Consider the following 12,740-nt stretch of genomic DNA (forward strand, 5'->3'; position numbering starts at 1 on the left):
TGCTATTTACTCCAGGATCTCAGTGGGGTGTTTGTTGCTTTGGGAGTCAGCTTCTTGTAGTAGTATCTAGTGACCGTTTCTGAGCAGTATGTTTTTCTCTCTTTCTTAGGCTAGCGTGTGGGCCTGCAGACTTGGCTCAGACTCTCTGCAAATCAGTGAGATGGAGGCAGACGGCAGTGCTGCAATAGTCAAGACAGACTACAGCAGCATAGAAGGATTGTGTCCAAGCAGTGAAAAAACTGATGTGAGTTGTGCAATTACTATTGTCTGTTCATCTATAGAAACCTGACTGTCTCCTATTTCTATTTATTGGTTTAGTTCTCTACAAGCATCTCAATCTTGGTGTGTCAAATCATGAAACTGTGCTTTACCAACACAGTTTTCATACCTCACATCTTTGAACTCTCTCTCAGCACTTATGTACCCTGCACAGTTACTTTTGTGTAAAACTCACCTAACATTCCAAGATGTGATAGATTCAAATTGATGATCTGACTTTGTCCTATGTGCTTGCTTTTGATCGTTCTTCAGAGTCCAAGGAGCGGCCCCAAGGAGAAACTTGCTGTTGAAGAAAGTCCAGAAAAGAGTGATCTCCATGATACAGTGAGTGCGAGACTTGTTTAAGTCTCATCCTATTCCTCTAGCAAGTTTGTCTTATGCCCAGTGGTAGGATGTACACATAGCACATCTTGTGTACACATTGTTTTTAGTGAAATGATTTTCACTGCATGGCATCCATACTTTGTGTCCTATAACAGGTCTTGTCATAGGACACACCCATCTTGAAATTTGGGTCAGGAATTAGAATAAACATCTGCTACAACAGGAAATAGTTGCAGATGTTTCATATACTTGAAGAGATCTGGCATTGGAAAAGTGTCCAGTCACTGTCATCATTTTGCTACAGCAGGGTCTAAAGGCTTAGATTTTCCTTTGAAAGATCTTGTGACATAACCTCCACTCTGATGTGGGTCACTGTGGTTTACTAGTATGGTCTTTTGACAGAGATTTCATTTGTCATATTTCAATCACAGCGTCTTCGTCCCTATGACATGGAAAAGTCATAGGCCTTCCCCTGAACATGATATGGTTGCAAAGTATCCCTCCAATAAAGTGCAGGCATTCAGACTTGGTTTATTCTGCAGGATGCAATCAGATCATGCAGTGGGATCCAGTCAGACCTCCATCTTTCCCTTCAGTAGAGTCCCATAATATTTTGGCCTGCCTGTTGAATGGATTCTCTCATTGATAAGGAGCTGAACGTACTGAAATCACATGGACAGGTAGTTGTAGGTAACTTGCCCTATGTGTAGAGTTCGCCTTTTGCTAGATCCTATTTTTTTGCTGGCTGTAGAACTGTGCACTTTACCCTTGTTAAATAGTGATAACGTTCCTTTACTCCCCCTCTCAACATGATGAAATTGCATACCCCAAAATGACATGTATAGCTTGCCTGTAAGTCCCTAATGTATTGTAGAAAGGGTACCCGGTGCTGTGCCTGTAACTTAAATGCCACTAGTGGACTGCAACACCCATAGTTCAAGCCACTACAGTGACCATGCAAACATGACTGCCAGCCTAGCATTTCTATTCTGGCTGTTGCAGTTTTAAACTGCCAATTTTACTGTCAAAATAACCCATTTAGGCCTTCTATCCTATAGGGCAATGTATGCAAGGTATTTTGAGAGAGGAAGATGTAAGAATTTGATCTCAAACATGTCCTTACTATGAAAAAGCCCCAAAACAGTTTTTACAGTATCAAGGATGACTGGTCCATAGGAAAAGAGTGGGTTACATGATTACATTTTATAATGCTTATTGTTCCGGATATGGCTAGAAAAATCAACTTTTTAATAGTCATTAAAAATCCGATTCAGTAGCAAAGCCAGGTTTTTGATAAATGTAAAGGAAACGTTACTTTTAGAAATTTACCTTTTCCCTGCCCAAAGCCTCTTCCGGCAAATTTGCATGTCTTCTCCCACTTCTGCCAGCCAATATTTAGTATTTAAGGAGGTGTGAAAACTACTCCCAGAGCAGAAAACAAAGGCTTGGGTGTTTGGAGGTAGTGTTGTTCCCTTTACTGAATGGCCATAGTAATTGGCATCAGGAACTGGCTTAACTTCAGAGTACTCCCTTATTGCATACTAATGTTGGCTGACACCTGGGCATGGCCCATCCTTTGTTCCCCTAGCCAAGTAGCCTCCAATCACAGTGGGCCACATTTTGACACTACAGTGTAAAATCCTGATTGTCAGGCTACTGGACATTTACATATAACATTGGGGCCACACATGAAAGGAAGGAAAATGAGAAGAGGACTGAAGCTGCTGTCTGTGACTTTAGAAGAGCCTATAAGATTGGATCCATGCTTCCTCTTAGACCCAGGAAAAATAAGTTAACCTCAAGGGTCATGAGACTGACCTCCTGTTAAAGCTTCAGGAACACAACAAGCTACAAGAGGTCTTTGCTTGTAACTGTCCAGCTGACCAGTGAAAAAAGCAGACTTGGTCTAGGCCCTGCTGTTTGGCCTCTGCCTGACACTTTGTGGCCTCCCCGTTTGTGGTTGATTGGGACTTAAAGGACTGAAGTCAGAAGGTAAAATGTTTGATCAGGATGAACCTGGTTGGTGTATCCAAACCACGCTTCATCGCGGTCAACGTCAAATTGCACCTGGCACGTTGTCTACTGTGACCATTGTCTTGTGCCTCTTTTTTTATGATCACATCCCTAACTTTTGGACTGATGCTGCTGTTTTTCGATTCTGTAATGCAGTGGACCCAACTGTCCAGAACTCAATGCTTGTGCTCTGCCCCTCAAAGCTGTGTACAATTGGCCAATACACAATTAATTATTGTAACTTACGTGTAAGTCCCTAGTATACTATACAAGAGGTACCCAGGGCTAGTCATTAGCATGCTGCAGCACTAAATTGTGCCACCACAACAGTGACAATGTGATTCTAGGCTTGTCGTTGCAGCCCATTTGCATAGCAAAAAAAAATAACCTCTTGCCAAGTTGAGACTTTCCTTTTTAATATTAATAAGTCACCCCTAGTGCAGGCCTTGATAGCCTAGAAGGAAAGGTGTTGTATATTAAAAAGAACAGCATGTTACTCACATATTTGACATACCCTGACAGCAAAAAACAAAATTGCCATTTTCACCGTAGTAAGGCAAGTGGCCCTATTGGTTAAAATTGACTTTTACTCTCCACCACCCTAAGGGCTAACTTCCATTGGGGACTGCCAAAGACATCATTCCGAGGTATCAAATTCATTCTTACATTAAATTTGACTCATTGCTGAGATCAGACATGACTTAAATTTTAATGTTAAGGTGATTCTAGAAAGTCACCACATTGTTGCCAAAACTCTGGTAGCCTTTTCTACTTTTCTTCAGCAGTTGTCATTTTAGACATCATGCTTGGCCCCCTTGCTAGGAAGTGTGAAGGGCTCCTAGGAATAGGGAACAAAGAACTGTTAGTGGGAAATAAAGGTGTGACTTCCTTCAGCAAGTTGACTGCCAGGCAGAGGCCACAGATGATCCAGCTTCAATGAGGCAACCACCTTCGTAAATCAAATGGCGATCACACCATGTCCTGCTAGCTCCTTTGTGCTGGAAGACAGACAGACTGGCAACTTCTCTGGAGGGGGAAACCTTCGAAAAAGCAGTTTTCTAGAAGGAGTGGCTCATTTTGCTGGGTACACCTGAGGGGTGTGCCAAGATCTCCACACAAGGAGAGAAGATCTGAGCGCTCTTGGATACAGACCGAGAAGGGTACTCTTGGATTGTTATGGCCAAACCCCCGGAAAGTGATGTGAAGTGGGAAAGGTTGCCTCATGGGAACTGTTGCCCTGTGGGAACTGTTGCCCATTGACTAGTGAGTCCTCCCCTCCCACAAACGCATAGATCTCGTATCAGTGGCACCCCTTCCACTGAGTCCTAAGATCACTACTGAACTGGATTGAATACCGAAGGATTGCCCTGCTGCAGCCTGGTCCCAGTAAAGAGGGGCTGAACCAAACACTGGAGTGCACTTACTGCACCTGAGGGACAAGCAAAGAGGCCTGTGTCTAGTCACGGAGAAAGTTCGGCTTGTGCCAGTACAGAAGAAGTGACTTCAAGAACTAGGTGGCTAGCCCTCTGTTGAGCACCAGGACAACAAAAGGTAAAGAAGCCTGCACCCTCAAGAGCCCACCTGCCCACCACTGGATGCCTGGGCTGCTGAGATTTGTTTTTTTTAAAAACATTTTTATTGTCATTTTGCAGCAGAACAACTAACAATAAGCATGTCAATATCGACCAACACTCCCACATTCCCAACCCCCCACCCTCCCCTCCCAAGGACACAGTTTCTTGTTTCCAATAGTTCATCCAGCTATTTTGCCCCAGTCCACAACATTCGTAGCTCTGAATCCTGTAGCCCTATCCAATCAATCCCGACCATATGCTCATGCCTCTGCATCCCATCAAAGCCCTCCATCCAGTCCATGATAGCGACGCCATTTGCCCCACACCCTACCGAACTTCTTTGGGCACCCTCTCGCTTTGTATGTAACTCTTTCAGCTGCCATGTATAGATCCATACCCCTCCTCCACTCCTCCAACTGTGGTACGTCAGGCGCCCCCCACTTCCGGGCCACGTCTCTCTTGGCCACCACTAGGGCTAGCACCAGAAAAATCAACAGTGGGCGCGCCAAATCTACATAATTTGTCATTCCCAGGAGTACAAGTTTTGGGTCTAAGGGAATAGCCGTCTCCAGCACCTCTCCCAGTTCTGAGAGGACCTCCCCCCAGTATGTTTGGATGTTCAGACAGGACCAGATCGTGTGAAGGAAATCCCCCCTATCACAGCCACAGCGTAAACAGCGTGGATCAGGCACTCTCCCCATTCTATGCAGGCGCAGTCTATCAAAATATGTCCTATGGAGGATTTTAAACTGGATCAATCTGAGGCAGGATTTAATCGCTACCTCCCTAGGATGCATCAAGACCACATCCCAGTACACTTCATCCATGTTCCCCACCTCTCGCTCCCACACGGCCCCGAGACCCCCAAGTTTATCTGGTCTATTATTCATTATCGTTTTGTACATCAGGGACACCACCTTCCCAGGTATCCGCTCTTGAAAGAGGCGGCCTTCTAATGGCACGTACTCGGGGAGTGCCTCCGTCAATGCCTCCTCTGCCCTCCATGCATGCCGCAGTTGCATATATTTGAAATATTGGGAGCGGTGGAGCCCACACGTTGAAATGAGGCGAAGGATTGCAGCACCTCTTTCTTTACCACATCTCCCAGAGCAGAGCTGCCGATGGCATCCCAGCACTGGAACCCTCTTAGCTTACTAAGTTCCTTCAGTCAGGCGCATTTCCATAGCAAGTTTGTTTAGTTGGCTTGTGGTCCCATCCAATTGTCTTAGTCGCCCTATTCCACGCCCCCAACATGATTTTAGCAGCCGGTAGCAGTCTGGCCTGCCCCCTGCCTCCGTACAGATAGTGTATACACGTGCGAGTGCCCATGGTATACCGTTCCAGCGCATAGGTGGGGTGTGTGGCAGGTGCGTGTATCCATTCATTAATCGGGGCCAGGTGCTCCGCGCAGTAGTATGCCTCTAGGTCGGGTAAGGAGATCCCCCCCCCATCATATGGGTGTCTCTGCAGGGTCGAGAGCGCTACCCGTGGTTGCTTTCCCAGCCATAGAAAAGACCTCAATTCTGCATGGATGTCCCGGAAGACCCCACACCGCACGGGGAAGTATTAATTCTGAAACGCATATAAGAATCTCGGGAGCGAAATCATTTTAAACATCGCTGCCCGGCCCAGCAGCGTCAGGGGGAGCAATTGCCATCTTGCTGAGTCCTCAGTAAAGTTACGTATTACTCTGTCAATATTCCGTTCATAGGAAAGGGTGCGGTCAGTCTTTATAAATATTCCTAAGTATGTAAATCCCTCTCTAGTTGTTTTCAGTCTCGCCGGTAACGTGGGCCACACGTCCCCTCCTTGGGGGTCATAGAGCGTCGACTTGTGCCAATTAATCCGGTAACCGGCCTTCGCCCCGTAGCGATCCAGCTCCGAAAACAAGTCAGGAGATCCGCTTTTTTTTTTTTAAGAATTCCGCCGGTAAACTGTTAGGACCTGGGGCCTTCCCCGTGCGGAGCTTAATCAGTGCCTCCCTAATTTCATCTTCCGTGATATCCGCCTCTAGGTCCTGTTGGTCTATCTCCTCAAGAGTCAGGAGGTTGATGTGTGCCATGTATTGCATTTCGTCCTCCTTCGTCCCTAACTCTCGTGCATCATAGAAGGCTTCATATAACCCCGCGAAAGTATCCGCAATTTTGACATCCGTTTGGGCCCATCCCCCCTGGTCATCCCTCACTCTCTAACAACCCATCTTTCGTCCCTCTCCTTCCTGCTCAGCCACGCTAGTTACCTCCCGGATTTGTCCCCCACATCGTAGAGGCGATGCAGAGTCGCCAGGGCCTGCGTCTTAGCCTCGCCCGTCACCAGGTGCTTGTATTGGGTTTGCAAATCGATGAGACGTCTAAGTGTCTTTGGGTCTCTGGTAGTCTGGTGCTCAGGCTCCAGCACCTGTATTTGAACTTCCATATCCTGGACCTCAGCCTGAACTTTTCTCCTATCTTCCGCTAGTCTACATTGTGCCCTATCTCGGAGCATCGTCTTTAGCGCCTCCCACAAAACCACCCTGGAGTCCGAGCCTACATTCTCCGCCAGGTACACCTTCACGTCCGCTCATAAGCCTCTCAGAATCTCTACATTTTGAAAGTCCCAGGCCGACAGTCTGAGTGCCGCGGGCCCCTCCTTCCTCCCCCCTCCCACCTCTACCAACAGTGGTGAATGATCAGAAATGCCTTGTGCGCAGTACTCTGCCTTGTCCGAGACCTGCAGTATCTGTCGTGCCATAAATATATAGTCCAAGCGAGAGTACACTTTGTGTGCTCTGGAAAAGAAGGAGTACGCCCCAGTCTCCGGGTGAAGCCATCTCCAGACATCAAGCAGACCCAGTGTAGTCATTGTTTTGGCTACCAGTGTAATACTCTGGGGTCTGTCACAGTCGCCTGTCCTATCTATCACTGGGTTCATCACATCATTAAAGTCACCCCCTAGGATTTGAATCGTGTTTGCTGTGTTAAGGATAATATCAGTGACTTCCCGGTGTGTACCTGCCTTTAGTTTAGGTGGGGCATAAGCTGAGACAAACGTGTACTCCCTCCTTCTCCACTGTCCCCGTACCTCCACATATGTCCCCTGTGGGTCCACCCAGGTCTGCGCTATCCTCATGGGTGGATGTTTTTTAATCAGGAGTGCCACCCCTCTGGATCCTGACGTGAACCCAGCATGTGCCAGGACTCTATATTGCCCCCTAGCCAGGAAGGCACATTTGGTACCCCGTAGGTGTGTTTCCTGGAGGAGTATTACATCTGCCCCCGATCTCTTCACATAATTGTTGACCAGTCCTCGCTTAATCTTACAGCCCAGGCCGTTTACGTTCCAAGTCAGTACCTTTAGACCCCCTAGGGACCTAGTTTCCCCCCCAGGGCTACCCATCATCCTGTCGGGGAATGGGACCTATTAGTATCTAGCGTCCTGTGATGGGAGTCATCAGGACATGCGTGTGTATGCTCGTCATGACATGCTAGAACAAACCTCCCTTCCCCCGCCCCTCCCCCAGAGAACATAATCAACGTCCCAACACCCCCTCCCCCCCGCCCTCCCCTTCTAGTTCCATCAGCCACCCAAACCAGCTCTAGGACTTTCAGGTGAAGGAAGGTCTGTCTCCCTCCCCTAATATCCCCCCACAAAACCCACCTCAACAACCTAAGAATGTAGCATAGAAAACAACTGCCCCACCAAAATTACAAGTGTCCCTTAGTGTTATAGAAACACAGTAAATGATGAAGTGAATAATACAGCCTATAAACACAATGAGTGTGTGTGAAACAACTTGCGTGCTTCCGTGCTGAGCCAATAATTCGTCCATTTTCGGTCCCCCTTAGTTCATGCGTTGGAGTCTAGGACGCCCCCCCGCGAGGACTGGACCTCTTTAGCCACATCCTGTTCCAGTTTGTTAATAGCCTCCACCAGGGGACGTATTGATTGGTCCTCCATGTCTTCCCCTCCTGAGGTGGCACCCTCAATGTCTTCTTCTTCTTCGAAATGTACAGTGCCTTCCAGGCAGCGAAACCTAGACCCCGCCTGAGCTCCAGCGGTAAAATTTGTGTTCCCGCGTTGCCGCGTGGTTGTCGGATTCCGCGTAGGGTAGGGCGTCGTCTTCACCCGTTTAGAGCCTTGTGTCCTCCGCTGCCTCTGCGTCTTTGGTGCTTCCCACTGAGGCCTGGGGGCAGTCCTCTGCTCCGTCATCCCCTCCCACCTCTCCCTCTCGTCTTCGAAGCGGTGGGCGCTCCTCTAGCCATTGCCACGAATTATCCGGGTGGGTGAAAAAATATGCCTTTTCCTTGAAGATGACTTTGAGTTTGGCTGGGATGAGTAACATATACCGGATCTGAAGGGCGCTCAGCTTGGCCTTTACTGCATCAAATGAGCGTCGCCGTCTCTGAACTTCTTGACTGTAGTCGGGGAAAATCATTATCTGAACATTTTCCATCCGTATTTCACCCAGCTTCCGTGCTTCACGTAGGATTTCATCTCGATCTGCAAAATCCAGAAATCTGGCGATAATCGGGCGAGGTCTCTCACCCACCAATGGCTTCGCTGGGAGCGCCCGGTGCGCCCTCTCAATTATAAAACAGTTAGAGAAGGTCGCCTTAGGTAAGGTCTGTATCAACCATTTGCGGAGGAAGTCCACCATGTTGGATCCTTCAATTCCTTCTCTAAAGCCCACAAAACCGAGGTTGTTGCGGCGGGCCCGATTTTCCGCATCGTCCACCTTCCACTGTCGTTGTTTATGGGAGGCCATGAGCTCCCTCATGTCTTTCTTCAGCGAGTGGATAGTGTCTTCCGCTTCCCCCAATCGAGTTTCTGCCATGGTCACCCTCTCCTTAAGATTGCGGAAGTCTTGTCGCAGGAGTGTCACCTCGGAGCCCACTTCCCCGATCTTGACCTCCAGTGCCGCCCTAGATGCCTGTATGTCGTCTCTGGACGCCTGGATGGCTTCCATCAGAAGTGCCTTGTCCGACCGTGGACCCACCGTCTCCGTGCCTGTCAATGCCGTGGTTGGGGCCGACGCATATCGATCCAGTGTGCCTTGTCGGGGGACCTTAGGGGCCGCTTTCTTCTTGCCCATCCTGACGGTCTGCGGGGGGCCGTATGGGCAATGGGGGCCCAAGCCGAGACTCTGTCTCTGCCGCTGTGTTTCCCAGGGTCCCTTGTGCTCTGTCTAGCCAGCAGCAGGCCAGCACTCCAGGTGCAGCGGGGCCTCAAATGCGAACCCTCTCATGGCCGATGGGGAGGACCGTCAAATGTCCAAACGGGGAGCTGGGATGGGCCAGGTGGCAGCACCACCAGGAGAGGATGGTCGGAGTCTCTGTCCCAGAGTGCGTTGCTCCCCCCCGAGGGTTTACCGGCCTGGTTGTACGTGCTAGTGGCTGCATTGGAGTGCACTTGCTGCACCTGAGGGACAAGCAAAGAGGCCTGTGCCTAGTCATGGAGAAAAGCTCGGCTTGTGCCAGTACAGAAGAAGCGACTTCAAGGACAAGGTGGCTAGCCCTCTGTTGAGCACCAGGACAACGAAAGGTAAAGAAGCCTGCACCATCAAGAGCCCACCTGCCCACCACTGGGTGCCTGGGCTGCTGAGTCTTGACTTTCACAAGGTGCCCCATGGCCGTTAGATCTGTGACTAAAATCAGAGTGGACTCCGTATCCACATAAGAAATATTTGCTTACGCGTAGAGAGCTGTGACTAAGAGACCAGTAGGCCAGTGGCAACTCAACCTATGCTGGAGTCCACTGGTGCATTGTGGGAGCTCAAGTCCTGAGATCACATTCTGATTCCTCCACATCAGGACCACTTCTTTGCTAGACCACAGTAAAGAGTAAAAATACAGAGGGGTCAGATAACTGTTTCCCTCGACCCAAGTAGTCCCTGTGACTAGCTCTCAACCCTTTGTGGCCTGTCCAAGTGAAGATTAGTAGCTGTTCTAGAAAATTGGCCCGAACCATCTATCATTTACTTACGATTTATTGCATTTTTTTTCAAGAGAACTGCAGTGATTTACTTAGCTTTTGAAAAAGTCATATCTCCGATTTTGCAGCATGAATCCTTTTCTGGATTTACATGTTGTGCATTGTTCCGCCATCTAGTGGTTGGGTCCGGAATAGTCATTTATTTTTTTCCTTTCTGGGCGTCGTCGACCATTTGGTGCCGGGTATGTCCCCTGCGTGACGTCAGACGGCGCCCTGGAAGTTGTTGTGCGTGGTAGCCGTCTTCAGATTCTTTTTTCCGCCGGGGGTCTGGAAGCAAGATGGGATGCTTTGAAGATTTGCACAAAATCCTCAAACAACTCTAGCTTTCGAATAATCTAGAACAATCGGACATTGACCACAGATTTGGAAAACACAATTTCCACCCAGGACGACATCACCTAAACTCAAAGCCTCAAGGTTCGAAACATGGCGAGGTAGAGGCCATGAAAAATACCCCTTTAAAATTTTGCCCAGAGTGCCACCACAAATTCACACAACTTGATCCTCAAGATGTGTGCAACCTCTGCCTGCCCAAGGACCACAAGGACAAGGACTGTGAGGCCACTGCGGTGTTCCTACTGAAAACCCTCAGGACACCGAAAGCAGAGAGAGGCCCACTACACAACAATGCACAGGCACAGAAGAAGACTTCCCTGAAGGACTTGGGCCATCCAGTAACGAAGAGGGTCAAGGAGTTCCAGCAGATTCGATGCATGAAGGATCAGATGTCGAAATTCTGGAGGGAGACTCCGAAAAGATCCACGCCACAAAAAGACGGCGAAGGACGCAGAGAAGAAGACGGATAAGGCAAGACACAATCTACATCCATTGGAACCGAAGGGCCACAATAATAAGGTACAGCCTAAGGCAGCCCCAACGCCGAAGAAAAAGGCGATCGAAGTCCAGCCGCGATCCAAGGAGCCCCACGGAACCCTACCAAGGGACACCGACGAGGGATGATAGCCCATGGTGCCAAAAACAAGGGTCGAACACGAACCCCCGAAGAGAGTTAAGCCACCCGCTAAGAAAGATGCGAACAAAAAGAGAACATCTCTGGTCTCCGACACTGAGAGAGCACTTCAGGTCAAAAAGAAAATGAGACAGCTCGAAGCCGAAATGGCTGCACTTCTCCAGAAGGAGTTTGCATCACTCAAGGAATTCTGTATTCCAACGATTCCTTCCGCCGACACCAACAAGGTTGACTCAGAGGAGACGGAAGATGCTGAAGGGGTGAGAAAAGGAGATCTTCGAGTCACCCCCAACCATGCGATGATGACCTTGAGGAGTACATCAACGCTCCAGAAGAAGAGTAAGCCCTCTGAGACTTTCAAGGACCAATGGAACGACCTCAACACAGAAAGGCCAGAAGACGAGATATGCTGTTATCCCTCGAAGTCTTCTCCCCCAGATGGCATAGCCTTCTACAACGGCTAAGTGAAGAGAGCAGCTGATCCTTTCAGGGTGATCTTTGAAATAGAAAAGGGAGACACATGTCTCCTCTTAGAAACACTAGCCCCAGCTAAGAAGGGCACACAATACCTGCCAATGCTGCCAAGCATCCTGGATCACTGCAAAGAAGCCTTCAAAGAGCCTGCCTCAGGTTAGGGAGTAACCCCAAGGGTCGAAAAGAAGTACAAACCCTCTTCCAAGGACCCCAAATATATCCATTATTGTCACCACAGCAAGAAGAAGGGCAAATACCATCTCTAAAAGTGGACCACCTCGAGAGAAGGGAAGCAAACGGATGGATATGGTAGGCAGAAAAATGAAGAAAGAGGCGGCGACGCAATGGTGCATTGCAAACTCAAATGCCCTGTTGAACAGGTATGGACATCAGCAATGGGATGACATTGAGGAGCTCACCAACACGCTCGCTGAAGATGACAAGAGAAGGGCAAAAGCTATTGTCCAGAAAGGCAAATACATGCCTTAAATCAGCACTGGACGCAGCAGACACTACTAGCAGACACATGTGCACAGGCACCACAATAAGAAGGCATGCCTGGCTTAGAATATCTGGGTTTTAGCAGGAGGTTCAAACCTCCATCATTAACAGACCGTTCACGGGGGACGCACTGTTCTGAAAGGAAGTAGACTATTCCCTCCAGCAAATAAAATGAGACTGCAAGAGCCATGGTAGCCCTGCAACAAAGAGGTGCCTTCAAAAGAGGATGGTTTAATGGAAGAAAACTCACAGGAAGAGGGGCATTTGTTCAAAGCCCGCGAATGTCTCATCAACAACAGGGCCAAGGAAATGGTCAACAAACAAGCCAGCAGGTTGGTTACCAAAACGGTCAATAGCAGCCAAAACAGTCCTTTTAAGGAAGGGGCAGAGGCTAGCCCTCTAGAGGAAGAGGAAATGGTTCCAATGGACTCCTATACAAGAAAGGACCCCCACACAACACGGGTGGGAGGCAGGATATCACAACACCTACAAAAGTGGCAAAAGATCACTACAGATATTAAAATTGATAAAGTACGGGTATTGCATAAAACTGACAAAACCACGACCAGCAAACCCACCAAGGATAAAGAAGTTTCTCAAGTCAGAACTGACACAGTTGAATTCGGAAATAAAGG

General features: G+C 48.6%; 1 protein-coding gene across 4 annotated transcripts in view; it reads left to right on the forward strand.

The window, feature by feature from the left end:
- Positions 1–12,740, forward strand: part of ARHGEF12 (Rho guanine nucleotide exchange factor 12) — an 888,740-nt gene that overhangs the window by 201,871 nt on the left and 674,129 nt on the right. For all 4 annotated transcript variants that reach the window (XM_086956791.1, XM_086956792.1, XM_086956788.1 and 1 more), the window contains 2 exons: positions 110–244; positions 532–603. In XM_086956791.1, the coding sequence (XP_086812917.1) occupies positions 110–244; positions 532–603 (207 nt within the window). The remainder of the gene's footprint in view (positions 1–109; positions 245–531; positions 604–12,740) is intronic.

Source organism: Lissotriton vulgaris, chromosome 2_1, assembly GCF_964263255.1.
Source record: "Lissotriton vulgaris chromosome 2_1, aLisVul1.2, whole genome shotgun sequence".
NCBI classification, from domain to species: Eukaryota; Metazoa; Chordata; class Amphibia; order Caudata; family Salamandridae; genus Lissotriton; species Lissotriton vulgaris.